At 45.9% G+C, this 18,735-nt stretch overlaps 1 protein-coding gene across 2 annotated transcripts in view; it reads right to left on the reverse strand.

Moving 5' to 3' along the window:
* The window catches only part of PNPLA7 (patatin like phospholipase domain containing 7), a 117,645-nt gene that overhangs the window by 77,080 nt on the left and 21,830 nt on the right, over window positions 1–18,735 (reverse strand). For both annotated transcript variants that reach the window (XM_032130769.1, XM_032130768.1), the window contains exons 16-19: window positions 14,510–14,587; window positions 13,486–13,691; window positions 8,203–8,334; window positions 6,664–6,787 (exon numbers count right to left, since the gene is read on the reverse strand). In XM_032130769.1, coding sequence (XP_031986660.1) covers window positions 6,664–6,787; window positions 8,203–8,334; window positions 13,486–13,691; window positions 14,510–14,587 — 540 coding nt within the window. The remainder of the gene's footprint in view (window positions 1–6,663; window positions 6,788–8,202; window positions 8,335–13,485; window positions 13,692–14,509; window positions 14,588–18,735) is intronic.

Raw genomic sequence — 18,735 nt, forward strand, 5'->3', positions numbered from 1 at the left:
AGCAAACAGACAAGCTGCAAATCAATGCTATTTGTGGGAGCAGTGCCAGTGGATGAACTCAGAACACCATGTACTCTTCAAAGTTGTTCTAACAACCACCTTCTGCAATCTCCTGTGTGCCAAGTTAACCCCGTGACTGAGGACATCCAGCCCTTCTGCTGTGTGCAAAGAAGAATCCAAACTTCCCTCTCTCATTTTTTTAATAGATAAACGTTTTAAAAAAACATGAAAGACTTACACACACTCGTGCATGTAAGTCTTGTGTATCTATATGTGGCTATATGCAAGTGTAGATCTAAAACAGAGGTAAAAATCCAGTAAGGCTGAGCTTGGTACCTTTTGTAATTAGGGCAGATGGAGTCACGCCACAGGTTCTCCCCAAAGGACTGAGCCAGGACTTTGTAGCAGTGCAATGACAGTCCTGTTGCAGCAGTGAATGTCATTAAGGGACAGAAAAGAGCAAGATCAAAGCTGGGAAGGGAATTGGTAACAGCCCAACCTCCTGTATTTAAGTTTTACTCCTTATTTACATGTGGCTGTAGAACATATGTGAAGTTTCATGCATGTTTTGCTGCCCTAAATCCAACACTGAGGTCAAAACACCACCAAAAACCATGTCAGAAGCCACCTGAGACACCCACACCAAACACCCACCAAAACCATCACATTTATGCAGGCTGTTGGAAGAGGATCTGCAAGTGCAGTGCCCTGGGCAGGCTGCTCCTCTTTGGGTGAATTATACCTGAATTTCCTGAACAGAGATAGAGAAAACAATGATGAGCTACACAAGTACTTTCCTAGAAGGGAGAGATCCAGTTGGTTTGGACTCAGCTCACACAAGAGCCCCAAACCTGGCTGGAACTTTATCAGGGACCCTTCCCCATCCTCCACTGCCAACTCTTCCACCAAAACTGCTTCCTGTCACCTCCACTGGGCTCTCCTCCCACCACTCACTGCCCTCCAAGCATTCTGGTGGTGATGACAAGGATCACACTTGTCCCTCTCTCTCTCTCAGTGGCTTTTATTTAACGATGCTTGCCCAAGGGAAAAAAAAAAAAAAACAAAACCAAAACCAAACAGGTTCTATCAAGGAAAACAAGAATTTCTATTGTGCATTTGCCAGGGTTTAAGGGGATGCAATATTAACCTCTGCTGCTCCCCAGCCAGCCTAGTTCCACATAGAATCCCTCAAAATGGAAGGGAGAAAGGAGAAGGAGGCAAGGGAAGTAAAAAGCTGTCCTGCAGGGGATCAGGAGGTGTATCAAGGGTTGATAGCTGGACTTAGCAAACATTATCACAAAATTTCAGGTGGAAGCAGGAGGGAGACACAAAATATCTTAAGGAACATCGGCCTAATGCATGAAATCACCTGTCTGGAGCCCAGCAGGTCACAATTTCCATCACTATCTGTTATCAAAGCTCCTCATACTCTAAAAAGAATGTGGCCTAGGACACAAAGCACATCAAGCACTCTGCAGTGATATCTGAGGCAGCTCCACAGCCAAATGACTTTCCCACACAACACAAATCCACACAATTTAATGCCAGATCCTGTCAAAGCCGTGCTGTGGTTTTCCCAGCCAGCCAGGAGAACACTGAACTGCACCACAACAATTTGCAGTTCTGGGTGATCTCCTACCCTCAGCAGCTGTTTAGAACTTGAGGCAAACAAAGATAAAAGGAAATTGCAGTGGATAAAAAGAAGAAGTAGCTGTAAAGAATCTGAAAAATAGACAGCACTCAGCAGCTTCATTCAGGGAAGATCCTCATAGGAAACCAAGGTTCACACAGATGGTTCAGATCAGTGATTTGAGTTTTAACAAAAACACCCTCAAGATGGGCTTGGAAATCAGAACACAGCTCATTTCATTCTGATGCTAATTCAGCTGTGCAAATGTGAACTCATTCCTCAGGGCTTCCTCTGCCTCCCTTTGGGGCTGGCAAATACTGGGGGTTTGCTGTTTGTGGTCTGGAGTTTGGTGTGAGGATTGGTTGCTTGGGGGTTTCACTGGATGGTTTGGATTTTTTTGGCTTTGCTTTTGTTGGTTGTTTTAAACACGAGTTCACACCTAAGATGCTGCTAGGAAAAGAATCATTTTCAGTAATGTATTACCAAGAGAGAGAGGAAAAGATGAAAAGAGAACAATCCCTTCCAGGGCCATGTCTTCCAGCCTGTTCCTGAACCTCATCCACCAATTCCCACAGCTACAGGCTGTGCACAGTGTGCCTGAAGTGACAATAACCTGAATTCACCTGAAATAGCTTTGTAGTATCTTACAGCTTCAGCAAATGAAGTAGCCATGGTTTGACAAAAATCACAAAAATGCAAGGAATTGGCAAAAAAGAAATCACATGTTTAAAAAAGGCAGAGCAAAGCAGCCTTAATGTGGAGGGTGCAGTGACATTCAGCTGGCTTTGGAGCTGCCTGATAACATTAATACTGATAAAGAACAAAAGCCTGACAAGTGTAATCCTGATAGTTCCCTTTGTGTGATTCCTTTGAGGATTACACAGCAATTAAAGATTTCTAACAGTGTTACATTTCCAAAGGACAACGCTCCAATCCCCTGAGGAAATCATAAGCCATTTACAGATTCTTCTTGGGTTTCAACTTTTTAGAGAGAAAAAAGCCATGGACATTTAGCTGTCTTAATTAGATGAACAGCTTAACATCTGAAAATACTTAAAATGTCTTATTTCTAGAATGTAAAACATGATTTCCTGCCCAGCAGGACCAGTGTGCTGCAGCACTGGCAGCTGAGGGTTCTTTTTCTGCAATTTGTCCCTGTGTTCCCAGAGTCAGTGCACAATGCCTTTCTGCACTTGTTCAGCAGTTTCTCTACCCAGAAGTGACTGTGTGTCGCCCTCCTGATAACAGGAACATTCTGGTTATTAAAGAGAAACAGAAAAGGTCTTGAATTAATCAAAACATCGCTGCAACTTCCCCTCTCAGCAGGTATTTTTGAAAGCTGACTGGTTTTGGGTCAGACCCTGCACACAACAGTGTCCTGAGAGGGGACACTGCTGGTAAACCCAGCTCTAAGCCACTGAAAAGCCCAGCTCTGGAAAATATTTGGAGTTAACAGCTGTTGCTGAGGGCCCTGAGACCTGCCTGGCATTCAGTCATCTCCCCAACACTGCAGCCATCCTTCAGAACCGAAGGAAGACAAAGTGTGGCCTTGCATAAAAACCTCATTGCATTGAAGGTTCCACCAGCTGCAGGTGTTTGAAGGGCGCAGGCAGTGCACAAACAACTTTAATTCAGCAGCAGATTATTCTGAGGGATGCCTCTGATAGGTTTGTTGCCTTCTCCTCACCCACTGCTGTCGTCCCAGCAGTGCAAAAAGCAAAGAACACCCACCTGAACACATGCTTGGAGTTGTGACCCTGCGTTCTAACAACCTACTCTGCAGTTTGGAATAAACCACGGGATAATTGCCCCAGTCCCAGCAGCAGTGCCAGGGAAAACACAATGTCAGAGCCTGGGCAGCACCTGCTATTGACAGGCACAAAAAGCAAATTAAAAGGAATCCTCTCTCACCCACAACAAAGTGCTAATGAGAGCAAGAGAACAAGAGGAAGAACTACAATTTCCAGTGGTTAATCAAGATCAAAACCAAAGCAGCAACATCGAGAAAAGAAGTGAGAGATAAGCTAAGATTTAGAAGAGAGAGATAAGATAAGCATTTTAAACAAGTAGCTTGGTAAAGAGAAGGCTTTTCATGCTATCAACACACGGTTGGCTTCTCTGATCTCCTCTGGGATCACCTGGGCATGGCAGAGGTGATACTAGAAAAGTGACCCTTTAGCTGGCAGATAAAATTCACATTTCAACGTTTTTCCATAAGTGCAGCTATAGCAATGGACCACCAAATTAGAAGAATTCCCCTAAATAGGTCAAATCTTAGTCTCTGGAAAGCAAGGCTTACATCAACTGTATTTCAACTGGGAGGGAATTCTTTAACAGATTCATCATTGTTCTTTAAAAATTATTTGGAAATTTTTTCATTGAGTTTTGACTTGATTTGACCAGATGCACTGCCTGGAGTTGCCCATCAACAGGGCCAACAGCAGCCAGTGTCCCTCCATAAAGGCTCCCCAGGAGTCAGGATCCTTTTCCCCTGACACAACTGTCCTTGTCAGCTCTTCAAGGAACTCCACAGGGAAGAAACTTCAGTTTCTAATCTGTTCTTCCCCCCCTGCATCGACAGACCTCAGGAACAGATGCCATTGAGTCAGTACAGGGAACAAAACAGTTCGAGCCACAAGTTGAGCCTGGGGAGCGCACGCACACGCTTGGAAATGAACATCTTGTCTGAAACCCTTCATCTTGCACTGCTTTTCTTCTGAAAGCAGGAATGGCAGAGCCTAATCTCTTATGCAAATGACACGTGGCATTTTAAAAGTTCTGACATAGGCAGTAAACAAAAAAACATCAACTAAAGACTCTCGTGTTTTCTAAGTGCCCACAATTACGGATGACACGGGAGGGTCTCGGAGGCGTTCAGGGAGGAACAAGCCACCAGCTCCAAAAAAACCAATTACCAACACCAACTGCTGCTTTCATTCCCTTCAAGCACCCAGAACCCCAATTATGTTAATGTCAGGGAAAAAAACCCCAACCCTTCAGCAGGTTTTTAAAGGTTTATAACAGATTCTGCAGAAGGGGATAAACAAAACTTTTGAAAAGCAAAAATACCATTTCGCTAATGGCCTCTGCATTAATGCTGGCATTCTTCACAGATCCTCCCCCATGTTTGCAAAAGGCAGCCAGAGCATGGAGACACTTTAAACAAATGGCAGAGTGAGTCAGTGGGGCTGGGAGCTGTGGGCAGGAAGGAGATGACAACGTCCATGGAGTCACTAAAGTCTCCAACGTGATTCATGTCATAACATGGATCCAAAACAGGGACTTGTGGTTGAGGCACAAACTGCACGGGTGTTTCTATATCCCTGCCTGGGCACTCAGCAGCAAACGTGGCACTGTTACAGCACACACAGCCCAGTGCAGCCACCAAACCCACCTCCTCCTTCCTCCCCAGATAAACAGCTGGGCCAGCCTGGAATGCTACACCCAAACAGCACCAGTCCTTGCACAGGGAGGTGGAGTTTGGACTGTTTCATAGAATCACTGAATTGTAAAAAAGATTGGGTGGGAAGGGACCTCAAGGATCATCCCATCCCACCCCCACTGTCCCAGGCTGCTCCAAGCCCCAATGTCCAGCCTGGCCTTGGACATTGCCAGGGATCCAGAGGTAGCCACAGCTTCCCTGGGCACCCTGTGCCAGGGCCTCACCTCCCTCTGAGCACCATATGCTGCCCTGTCACTCAAAACTGCTTTCAGAAAGTAGAACAGCTCTGTTTTTAACCTGGGAGCACTGCAAAACTCCAGGAGCTTGACAGTGAAAAGCTGCAGATCACCACAGGCAGAGGAAAGCAGGAGAATGCCTGGATGTGACAAAACTGACAAACCCTTCTTCACACACCAAAAGGCCTCACACCATCGTGATTAGTCACAAAAGATGTCAGCTTTAGTTCCTGTCAAACCATGTCATTTTACCTTTAATGAGGTATCCCAAAGAAAGAAAAAAACAAATAAAACTTGTGGTGCTTTAGCACATTCCAGCACAGACCTGCCTCTCCAAACACCATCCCAAGCCAACACAACCCCTCAGCCAGAGCAGCACGGAGTGTGGGAAGAGATCCTTAAATACTGAGCACATGGAGCTATCAAATATGGGGCAAGCACCAGCCCAGCCCAGCTCTGTCTATGCTGGGAGCACCACCAGAACTGCCTCATGTACTCCACAGGCACAATTTTGGATCAGCTCTCTAAAGGGAGCTTTGGACTCCTCTTTCCCCTTCACTCCTACAAAAAAGGATTTCTTCCCACAGCACTAATCCCAATTCACATGTTTTCTGGCTTCAGAGCTATGCTAATTCTGCCCATAAACAGATGCACGTTCAGTGTTTAGTTTTCAGCTCAGAAAGCAGAACAGGGACCGAACAACAAGCTCAGAACTTCAGAAATCTTCTGATTTTAAATATAAAAAATCAGACAAGCCACGCATATTTATGACTCCTATTTCTGCTGTTATCTAGGTCTGAGAAACAAAAAAAATGAACATAAGAGAGAAATTAAACATGGATAAATACTACAATTTTGAAATGAACAGTTGCTTTAATAACTATAATAATTACACACTCCCTCAAAAACCTGACAAAGCTTTGAAGTCAGCTCTGCTAACTCTGAGGAGGCTGGACTAGACACTTCCAGGGGGGGCTCAGCCAAACTGAATCTTCCTATGGCACTAAATTTATTCAAATCCCCCTTTAGTGCACATTCCTGCAATTCCTCCAGCCCTGATCTAACAGGCTGCACTGCTCTCACTGGGAGGAAAGTAACCCATAGCACAGAGGAGCACCAGGCAGGACCTGCTCATCTGGCAGTGACCTTTTTTGGGTTTATCCTTCTTTTCAAACCAAGCCTAACAACCCCACTCACCAATCATTACAAAAGCTTTCCAGGCAGAAGGGAGTTTGCCACATTTTCAACTTCGGAAGCCCTTAGGATAAACAAGGGATGGGAGCACGACTGTGTGTGTTTGGCATGGAATAAATCCCAGTTTCCCAGCTGGACAGGTCACTCTGACCCCCTCTCACCACTCCAATGAGGTCCCCCCGGCCGTACTCCCCGGTCAGGTGCTTCTTGCCGTCGTCCATGCGCAGCACGGAGCGCAGGCGGCCGTTCAGCACGATGTACGTGCAGTCAGACTTGTCACCCTGCCTGCAGGGAAAAGAATCCATAACCAGCATTAAGGAAGCATCTCTGCTCAGCAAACGACTCTGGAGGCTTTGAGTAAGTTGGTGATTTTTCCCTGCCTGGCTTGGAAGACACAGGAAAGTGTTTAATTGACAGGTAATGAGCAAACGAGGAATGGAGCAGGCACTTGTTAAGAGGTGACTGGAAGTATGTTTAATGTGTAAATGTACAGGCTGTGCACAGTTAACTGAGATAAGGAGTGATAGGACAAAAGGGGAATGGTTTCCAACTCAAAGGGAGTAGATTTAGATGGGATATTGGGAAGGAATTGTTCCCTGGGAGGGTGGGCAGGCCCTGCCACAGGGTGCCCAGAGCTGCCCCTGGATCCCTGGCAGTGCCCAAGGCCAGGCTGGACATTGGGGCTTGGAGCAGCCTGGGACAGTGGGAGGTGTCCCTGCCCATGGCAGGGGTGGGACTGGATGAGCCTTTGTCAGTGTGGGGTTCCATGTTAGCACTGGAAGGGGATGACCAGGGTGTGAGTGGGCCCCAGGGGACACCACAGGCTCACTGCTGGTTACTCAGGAGCTCGTTCCCATTGCAAGGTCAACGTAGATGTGCTGAGGAATTCTGCAGGTCAAAGAGAAAAAGCTCCAAGTGGCTCCAGATTTGGTGCACACACCTTTGTCTACTAAGAACATTTTGCTCTACCCAGCTGGCACAATTAGGAGTGCTGCTTGGAATGCCACACTTCTGGTGGTGGAGCTCAGCCAAATGCAAGGAATTCCAGATGATTTTAACAAGATATTGACAGCTGGGAATGCTTTGATGCACAGAGTAACCCAAAACTTCCATTAGCATTGGTGCTGTAGGTATGGTTATAAAAACTACAATCATACAGATCATGTCCTAAATCAGACTGTTACTCTCCCACCACTGCAACAACCACATAACAGCTCAATAGAATCCTAGTACATATCCATAAAACTAAGTTTTCCCAAGGTAACTTTTGCCCCTTAAACACAAAATGGCTATTTTTAATTTACTACTGAATAAGCCTAACTGAATTACCTTTGAGTTTTGCTGTTTATTTCAGAACGGCTGAAAACCTCTGAGCAATAGATGTTCATGCCCTCAACAATGCAGAAACTACCACCAGAACAGAGAACTGTCTGTGTCTTAATCAATTATGTCACTTTAAAAGCTCGCCAAGACAACAGAAAAGATGAGGAATAGTATGAAATAATTTAGCAACATGTGGAGACAGGAGGCAGTGTTGAAGGTACTGCGGAAAGAAAATCATCTCAAAACAGGCAAACAGATAAACCCGATGGAATGGCTGATAAATACAGTCTGAGGTTCTCATTCCACCCATCCCCAAGGGAGCACAGCTCATGAAGCAGGAAAATGTCAACAAACGTACAATTTTGTCCACATCTCACCTGTACACAGCTCGTCCAGCCTCCACCTCCATCCAGTCCAGGGCGAAGTCAATTTGCCTGACAAAGGGGGACATTCTCTTCACAACGGTGTGGGCCACCCCCAGCACCACACTGGGCTGCTCCCGCATAATCCTGAGGAAAAAGGCAAGTGTTACTGAACCCCCTCCCCAGAACAGGAGTAGGTGCCCACAGGCACCACATCCCAGTGCAGCTGGGCAGAAACTCCCAGGCCACACCCCACTCCTGCCACCACCACTCTCATCAGGGACTCTCTGACAAAACACGGGGCTGCCCAGCTTCCAACCCAGCCCAAATTAAATGGCACTCAGAGCTGGCACTGTCCTAGAAGCAGGATGCCAGTCCTGCTGTCTGGCCCTTCTCCCAGTGCAGCAGGGTGGACAGGAGCCACATGAACTCTTGTGTATGAGCCACCCTCCTCATTTCCCCCTCACACAGGTCTCTCATGACTCAAGGAAATGTTCATCCTGTCCCCAGGATCTTCCCTCCCTGCTGTTCTGCACATCTCAGTCTCTAGCTCCTGCTCACTTTCCCCCACATATCACATCAGAATCTTTTTATATGTAAAGTCTGATGCTCTGAAAAATAAAAGACCTGCTCTGCATTTCAAATATTCCCTTTTCCCTGTCGCAAAGACCACAAAGAACTGAAATATCTCCTAATAAAGCTCCCAATCTTCACACTGAATGTTTTTAGCCGTGCTTAAAAGTCTCTAATAATAAAGACATCATGTAATTCAGTATGTTCCTCAAACTGAAAAACTTTGAGGAGGTTCTGCCAGGACAACCTCAAACTCCATGCTGACTGCAAGGCCTAGCACAAATCACTCTCACAGACACCTGGGAATTGTTCAGGGATGTCTAATTTCTCATTCTTTTTAGACTGAAGATCACTGCACCCTGTCACTGAGGGAGTGAGCACTCAGATACCTCCTGAAGCACACCCAGGAGTGAATGAATCACACACGTCAGGTTGCTCTACCTGTAAAGGCAGCTGATCCTTCCTGTTCCTGTGCAGCATCAAGAGCAGACTACTAAAAAATGGTTATTTCACAAGAGAAATAACAATTCACACAGAAGCAGATTCGTGTCTGCAGTCCCAGCATGAGAAGTGCACACAGAAAGATGAGAGAGTTGCATGAAACCTGCTCATGCAAGGCTGCTCCAAGCCCCAATGTCCAGCCTGGCCTTGGACACTGCCAGGGATCCAGGGGCAGCCCCAGCTGCTCTGGGCACCCTGTGCCAGGGCCTGCCCACCCTCCCAGGGAACAATTCCTTCCCAATATCCCATCCAGCCCTGCCCTCTGGCAGTGGGAGGCCATTCCCTGTGTCCTGGCACTCTAGACCCTGTAAATTTGTCTCTCTCCATCTTTCCTGCCAGCTCCTTCAGGCCCTGCAAGGCCACAGTAAGGTCACCCCAAAGCTTCTCCTCTCCAGGCTGAACAATCCCAGCTCTCCCAGCCCTTCCTCCCAGCAGAGCTGCTCCATCCCTCTGATCCCCCTGGAGCCTCCTCTGGCCTCTCTCCAGCAGCTCCAGGTCCTTCCTGTGCTGGGCCCCGGGGCTGGGGCAGCTCTGCAGGTGGGGTCTCACCTGAGCACAGGGGCACAGGGGCACAATCCCCCTGCCCTGCTGCCCACACATTTAGAACACAAAAATCCAGCCAGCAAACACCATTACCAAAAAGCAGCACAGCTTTTCTCTCCTGACCTCTTCTCTTGCCCGGATTTTTCCCTGCCATCCCACCATTCTGACCAAGATACCTACAGACACACGGAAAATACCCAGCCCTATTCCCCCTTCTCAGCTGATTCAAAAATTAAATAAAGCCCCTAAAAATTCCTGAATGGTTTAGCTCATTGGTTTTACTCCACCTGCTTATTTAGCCCTCAAAGTCTCCTCCCACACAGGCTGTCTGCTGTTGTCAATAAAAGCCATTTACTCTTTTCCTCCCTCACAATATAGATCTTAATACTTAATGCATTCAAAATGCAAACTACTAACAGGCTTATTTTATTTCCACTTGCAGCTCTCTCACATCCCTCAGTGCCATGCAGCTTCTACAAGAGAATTAACACAGCAGGTAAGACCCACCCTTATGCAAGAGAAGAGAAAAGAGGTTTTTTCCCCCATTATCAGCCCAGTTTCCTTCCTCTCACGTGGGCATTTATATCCTTCTGCTTGGCACATGCCTGGCACTGGGAAAATTAAAATCCAAAGCTCTGTACTACAGAGATTTCTGAAGGGACTTTGAGGATTCTTTACTAGAAAGCTCACCAGCTGTAACAATGAAAGGGCTAAGTGGTTTCTGTGAATGCCTGGAACTTCTGCAGATATTCTTGGGGATGTGGCTGCGACAGGATTTTCAGCTTAGCTGGCAAGACCAAATAAAAATCAAAGCATTCCTGCTTCTCTGGCAAGTGCACATGATTAAGCCTCCAAACTGTGAAATTTACTGAAGCAGAAGATGTGAGAGAGCCACTGGTAGCACAGATCCTGAATTTATTCCCCCAGGAGATCCTGGTGACAACTTGATTGCCGTTTACCAGGAGCTGCATGCCGAGAGTGGCAGCTCCCAAAGCACTGCAGGCACATCCCATGGAATTACCCCTGGATTCACCTCACCTTCAGCTGGTGCCACCCCTGGATTTGCACACTGCATCTACAGACAGTCATTTGCTCATGGAAGCACCACACAACAAAAGGCTCCTGCCCTGAAGTTTCAGTGGGAAGGATTTAATCCAACATCCAACACTCAATTCTCCACGCCGGGCTCTTTGCCTCATGGCAACCATTGACCATGTGCTTTCTGCTTCACCCTCTCATTAATTACTGAGAAAAACCACAGCCAGTGTTCCAGGGCAGCACAGAGGAAAAGAGGAAACACATGTGACAAGAAAGCAAGAACGAAATTACAGAGAATAGGAGTTCTTGTCAAATTTCACCGGTCTGTAAGCTAACAGAAAAATACACAAATTAAGACAAGAACTATTCCTCTGAGATTCCAGGCAAAGGAGAAAGCCGAGCATTGTGGGACTATGAGCATAGAATTTCCATAAAAATGGAAAATAGAACTGCATCTTATTTTATTAACAAGTTTTTCTTTCTCACAGAGTTCAAAGCAAAAATGAACCAACTAGAAGAAATGTGATGCTTTTCAAAGCCTTTCTCCAATGTCACTTTTAAATATGGGCACAGGAGTCAGAAGTGCCATAAAGCCTGTGGTTTAGGACAAATTGTGAAGATGAAATGCTGGAATATGACAGAGCTTGTAAAATGGAGAGAACAGATAAGAGACTTGAAAGGAGAAAAAAAAAGATTTGGAAAGGACCCAAAAATGATGATGAGGTGATACATTGATAGGTCCTGATCCCTGACTGGCAAGGGATTAATGGAAGCAGAAAGGTAAGCTGGAATAAACAAGAGGTAATTCAGTTCTTGAGAGAGAAGAGAAATCTCAGGAAAATGAGCTTCAGCAAATGAGAGAGAATCCAGCCCTGAGTATCAAAAAAACAAGGGAAAAAAAAAAAAAAAGGAGGAAAAGGTAAAATCTGCCTGGCTGGCTGAGACAACATAATGAAATTTGAAGTCAGAAACAAGTAGGAAAACAGCAGCAGGAAAAGACAGAGAGAAAAAGCAGCCATTTAGAAGAACTAGCTGGGTACCACATGGAATGGCACAAGTGGGAAGCATCTCTGGGAAATCAGGCCAAAGAGCTGACAACCACCTAACAAACCTGGGAAAAACACAGCTCATCAACAAGCACCTGCTGAGCACAGCACGTTCAGTTCCACAGCCTCCTGCCCCAGGCGGGAAAACCAAAGCCCCACAGAAAGGATTCTGGGGTAGAGCTGATTGGGAATACAAACAGCTGCAGTTATTTAGAAAGCAGGAAGTGTGCAGAGATGGACAACATCACAGTGGCCCAGAAAACACAACAACCGCCCAGCATCCTCCATGTAACTCCCGGCACATTCCAGAAGCTGGAAGGAGAGTTTATGAAAGGAAATTGTGCATTAGACACAAATTATGTGAGTGAACTAATTGTAACTCTAAATTACAAGATCACAGAATAAATCAAGGGCATTAATCATTATTATTGGCAACAAGGCTAACCACAGTCATCACATTGGATTTTTAATTACCTGTATTCCCCTTTAAGCATTCATCCAAGGTCCAGAAAAGAACCACAGGGGAATTATTCTTTAACCTGTTCTATTAATGAACATTAAAAACCCACAGTCACAGCCAGACTGATCACTCACAACACACTCAGCACCCTGGGAACAGAACTGGGGAGCTTTTCCAGCAAAAAGGAATAATGAATGCAAGAAAAGGGCCTGGCAAAGCAGCAATTAACCCATAAAGTGCAGGCTCTGGGCAGACTTTCTTATCTGGATTATGAAGTATATGATTCTCGGGCCATAATTCCCACCACACTGGGTTAAGTGCTCTATAGGCCTTGAACAAAGATGTCACCATTTAATATTCCCACGTTCCCTGAACTGCTTCTTGCTGGAGTTAAATCACCTGATAAATGGGCCACAGCTCATCCAGGCACCTAAACCCACCCCAGAAAGTGAGGGGCTTGCTGTGGGATGCACCTGCAGCAGCACAGACATCCAACACTTGGATTTAAAATCATGGAATCATTACAGCTGGAAAAGACCTCCAAGATCATCAAGTCCAAGCTTTAACTGAATACCCCCAGGGCCACTAAACCATATCCTGAAGTGCCACATCTCAGGCATATCTTAGCTGTTCACACGTTTTCTGAATGCCTCCAGGGACGGTGACACCACCACTGCCTGAGCAGCCTGTTCAGATGTCTGACCACCCCTTCAGGGAAGAAATTTTCCCTAAAATCCAACCTGAACCTCCCCTGGCTGTTCCCTCTCCTCCTGTCCCTGTTCCCTGCCAGCAGAGCCCGACCCCCCCGGCTGCCCCCTCCTGTCAGGGACTTGTGCAGAGCCACAAGGTCCCCCCTGAGCCTCCTTTGCTCCAGGCTGAGCCCCTTTCCCAGCTCCCTCGGCCACTCCTGGTGCTTCAGCCCCTTCCCCAGCTCCATTCCCTTCCCTGGACATGCTCCAGCCCCTCAATGTCTTTCCTGCAGTGAGAGTAAACCCAGGATTTGACAAGTGGTCCCACCAGCACCCAACACAGTGGGACAGTCACTGCCCTGGTCCTTTGCTCAAAAGAGTAATTTAAAAATTCTAAAAAATACTTAGAAAATATACATTGATTTCGGGTTTTTGTGGCAGAACTCACTCATAGAAATGGGACTTGGAGATGGAGAGGAAGCTGCAGTCTCTGTTGGCCTTGATGGTGAAGATCAGCGGCTCCCCAGTGAGGACAGCAAGCTGCCCCACGAGCTCCCCGGGGTGGGTGATGAAGAGGCAGGTGTCCTCCTCAGAGTCAATCTTCCTCTGGTACACGTGAAGCATCCCCGAGACCACAAAGCAAACATTGACATCCTGGAGCAATGGGAGAAAAAAAAAAAAAAAAAAAAAAAAGCGCTCAATAAAAATCCCCCAAGATTTTAAAAGCAATTATCCCAGTGACAGCGCTATCATGACCGATCTGTTTCCCAGAGAGCTCCCTATAGGTTTTGAACAATTAGGAGGTAAAATAAGACACAACAGTGAATTATTAAAAGCAGGTTATGAATATTTAAAACTAAGCAGGCACAATATTGAAAGATGTGTTTCCTTTGGGTGGTTATGAAAAATGAAGGCTGCATCTTTGAGGTATCAAGGAATAACAGAATTGGGAGTGGAGGAGATCATGGGGAATCACAGCAGCAGGATGAGGGGCATGGCAGGTCAGCAGAGCAGAACCCAGCACTGGCACTGGACCTGCCCATCACTTGCTTTGCTTAAGCTCCTCTACTTACACAGGATTATTATAAATGAAGCTTGTTATATCCTAAACACACTTTGCTATAAACGAATAATGCTGGATTGGTTTTGTGCGAGGGCTTTACTGCAACGGAGTGACATCACAAAAACCCAAAGTGCAGGGTGTGAGAAGAGACTTCCCAGTCCCCACAGCTCGTGAGGAAGGATGCAGGTGGGACACTCCCCATGAGCTTCATCAGAGCTGATGACACACAGGCACCAGATTCCCACTCTGGGTCTGGCTGCAGCACCAGCCCTGTGTGCAGGAAGGCCCAGAGCTGGCGGTGTTTCCCCTCCAGAAGAGATGCCTTGGGAAGGGACAGGTGGGAATGTTTGATTTCCCATCAATGTGTACAAACCCTCCTGGAGGGGGGCACAGACTGAGCCAGACTCACCTGATCTCCCTGCCTGGACAGCACAGTGCCAGCAGTGACCTGATGCAGCGTCACTTTGCCATTCAGCAACGCAGGATTCTGGAGGAGAAAGGAATGTGAGGTACAATTTACTGCTCTGTGCACAGCTAAAGGTCCAGAACGTGAGGAAACACCCAAACAAAGCAAGTAAGAATAACAGTTAAGACTATGTTACTTGAATCTCTTTAAAATATGGCATCTATTTTTATATTTCTCTGCCCAACAGACATTTCTGCCAGAAGAGAAAGAAAGGTTTGATCCATTTTAACTGATCACACTTGGATTCTTTAAGACTTTTTATTTGCCAGTTTTCACCCAGACTCTTTAAAGGGTCTATTATGATAAGAGACCTGTACCAGCTGATATGAAAATCATGAAACATGAAGTTATTCTGAAAGGAAGGTGAAACCAGAGGAGACTCTCTACATCATGGAGTAACTGAACAAGATGATCCAGCACTGGTTTTGTCCCAGCCCAGCCCTGGGCACAGAGCTCAGCTGTGCTGTACCTGCAGAGCATTTTTATACACACTGTACAACAAAAGCTTCCCCAAGCTCATGAACTCCTGTGCTCAGGCAGAGAAAAGTGGGAATTTTCCCCCTAAACTGAAAAGCACATAGCAGGAAAGGGTCTTCCCAAAAGCCACCCTCAGTTTGGGCCCCAATCCCCTGCAACGTCAAGGAGCTGAGCTGGCTGAGCCTAAAAATTCCTTTAATCCATACATGGCTTTCACCACCGTAACCCTGAGGGCATAACAGACAACCAAACAGGCATGGACAGACTTTTCTTTCCATCCCAAAGAACTGCCCCCACAATTTGGGGTCCCATGAGCAATCAGGATCAAACCCTAAGGCTTCAGGCCACCTTTGCTTTGGTATAACTTTCACCCAAACCAGCAAACCAGAGAGTCACAGACTGGTTTGGTTTCAAATGGACCATAAAGCTCATCCACTCCAGGCAGGGACACCTCCCACTGTCCCAGGCTGCTCCCAGCCCCAATGTCCAGCCTGGCCTTGGGCACTGCCAGGGATCCAGGGGCAGCCCCAGCTGCTCTGGGCACCCTGTGCCAGGGCCTCACCGTGCTTCAAATAAAGAATTTCTTCCTAATATCTAAGGTAAGCCTGCCCTCCTTCAGCTTAAGGCCATTCTCCGTTGTCCTGTCACTCCATGCACACAGCTCCCCTCCTCTCCTTATAAATCTTCAGAAGTTCAACATTTTATCACCACCCCTCAATGGGCTGGGGCAGAAAACAAAGCTCAGTTATGAGTTCATCTGTTGGGCTGAAGAGAGGCAGCACAGTCCCAGCTCTCACACCTTCCCCGGGTACTTGGCTGTGCCCAGGCTCTGCCCCAGAGGCAGAAGCACTGAAAGCTGCACTCACAGGAAGAACCAATTCAGCACAAGAGCAGAGCAGAGTGTGACCCCAGTCATTAACTCCATTCCAGCAGGAAACCAGCACAGCAGAGATGTAAACACTCCACCAGCGTAATTGTTCTGCCAGGCTGGAATTTTTCCATTTTGGGTTGAAAAAAAATAGTGCAAGTGAAATAATCACAATTATTCTTTACACCTACTGCTGATAAAAAGAACATATTTTCATCAAAAATAGTTTTATTAAAGCCAATCTGTTTCATGGGAACATATCCAATGCAGAGAACCTGACAAGCACCTGTCAAAATATTTCAGTTCAGCAATAGCAACTCAACTAATTTTTATAATGTTCTTTCTATATTTAGACATTTATGGTTGTATAGCATTATCTATTCTTAAAGCCAAAGTTGTAACTCTGAAAGCACCTCTCAGTAGGGGAATACAAGCTCCCCCACGAGCTCTACTTATCAAGAGCATTTCCAGGCTGCATTAGCTCCAAGAAAAATTGCTGCAAAGATTTTCTTTGTGTCTAAGACTACTTAAGTATTGGGATAGATTGTACTCAGAGCTGTGAAAGCCTCATCACTGGAGATCTTTAAGAACAGCTTAGCCAAAAACCTGCCAGAAATGACTTAGCAATATCTGATTCTGCCTCAGGCGTGAGAAGGGACTGAGTGACCTCCAAGCAGACCTTGGTATCCTCCTTTGCTGTGCTATTACTGCCCCATCAAGCAAGAAAAGAGCTGACAAATAAAATCCATCCTGTCTCAAATGGGTGAGACCAGCAAACCCAAATTCAGCATTGCACAGTTACAGGGTTTAGCCTAAAAACCTGCACTGATCCCTGCCAGCCACGAGCTTTTAGAAAAAAGTCATTACCCCAAGAAACTCCATTTCCCAGCAAGTTTCTTTCTGTCCATGACTAATAAATGATTGCAGCAGGAAACCCAACAAATTTGGTTACAATAACAAATGTAAGAAGCAACAGAGGTTATTTCTGGGTAACAAATTAGCAGGGGTTTACAGTACAGAAGTGAAAACACAAACCAAGTATAAACAATTTAAATAAAGCAATAATTAACTGGGACAAATAATTCTTTTGTCAAAGGAAATTCCCTTATAACTCACAGAAGAGATGCCCTGCAACACTGCTTAACCCTCCCATCATAACTGCAGATAAAGCTGAAAACACACAAAAATGGTATGAGCTTGAAAACCATTCATGACACAGATCCAAGGAATTCACATTACTTAAAACAAAATTTAAAAAAAGAAAATTGAATTCTGAAGTCAGATACCTAAAGGCTATCTGAAATAATGACTCTCTCCTACAGACATTTACACCTTTCTCTCGGTCACAGGAGAAAAAAAACGAACAACCAACCAACCAACAAACCCCAAACCTACCACCTGTCATTAAAACATCTTGATTTTATTCACTCTGATTGGCTGCTCTGAAAAATGACAACTTAAAATGCTTCCATCCAGCTAAGAAAGAAAAATCTCATTTTTTTCAAGAGAAGAGCTTACAAGAATTAATTTTCTTTCATGTAAGCAGCATTGAACACAAATATTTTGTACACAGTAAGATTCTTCTTGCATTGTCTGTAGAATAATCAACTTTTGCTATTCCTACATGGAAAAAAAAAATTGAGCTTTCAATGACATTTCTGGCATTTGGCTACATCCCACCAGATTCTGATTTGCTTGTGAAAAACTAAGGTGCTTGAAAATCCTACCTTACTTCACCATTATTTTGATCTTCACCTTACAAACAGTGCCTCAGGCACTTCCTTTCAAGGATACTGTTGCAATTATCTCTAAACTGCTACTTGTTAATTACTGAGAAACTTATTCTAGACTAAAAGTGCGGTAAATCAGGAGCTTCAGCAACCTTGGAATCTTTGCTTATGATCTGAAAGTTGGATCAAGAACAGAACAGATGAAGGTACCTAGTCCTACTTTACTCCTTCTGCAACAAGAATTTCTTCTAAGATAGTCTGTAGCCTTTCATGAGGATATAAATGCCTGAAAAAACCTGAAAATTAACATAATGAGACAGGTAAGGCTCCTGCAGACTAAGAGACCTCCGATCAGTGCTGACGTGGAACAGGCACCTCGAGCCTCACAACTGGGAGCTGAAAGACCCTGACAGGGATTTTGAAGCTGCAAGGGGAATAATTTTGGAAGTCAGGAGGAAATGCCAAAATCCAAAAGTAAAATCTTTCAAGTTTTAGCAAGTGTTGTCTGGTGACAGCTCTGAAGGCAGGGGAGGAGGTGCAGCAGCTGTGCCCAGCCTCTGGCAGCACCAGCAGACTGGAATTATTGCAGTACAGGCTGGAACAAACCAAGGATGTCTCTGGCTGGCTGAGACAGATGCAGAGCTTTCCCAAACTGTCTGATTATCCACATGAGCAGACACACCTCTGTAATGAAATGCAGCTGGAATGACGGGAATGATGAAAGCATAAATTTTCAATCTTTCTTACAACACCAAGGGGCTCAGCAGGGGTTGAGCTCAGGAAGGATCAGGCACAGCCCCTGCCACGGGCACAGGACCCAGCTGGGAGCTGCTCCCAGCACCACTGGGCAAGTCCAGGGACACAATTCCAAACCCAAACAACGCCCTGGGATGCAGTGCCACCAGGATTAATGGATTCAGCAATCACCTGAGCCTTTAGGTAGCTTCCCCCACTCAGCAGGGGCACAGAGTGAGGTGGCAGGAATTGCACACGCCCAGGGCTAACTCCGCACACAGACGGGGAAGATTCGTGCGCTGCATCCCGGCGTGGCTTGTGGAAATGACAGAATAATTCAGATTTATTGCAGCCCTTCT

The sequence above is a fragment of the Corvus moneduloides genome, chromosome 21 (assembly GCF_009650955.1).
Source record: "Corvus moneduloides isolate bCorMon1 chromosome 21, bCorMon1.pri, whole genome shotgun sequence".
NCBI classification, from domain to species: domain Eukaryota; kingdom Metazoa; phylum Chordata; class Aves; order Passeriformes; family Corvidae; genus Corvus; species Corvus moneduloides.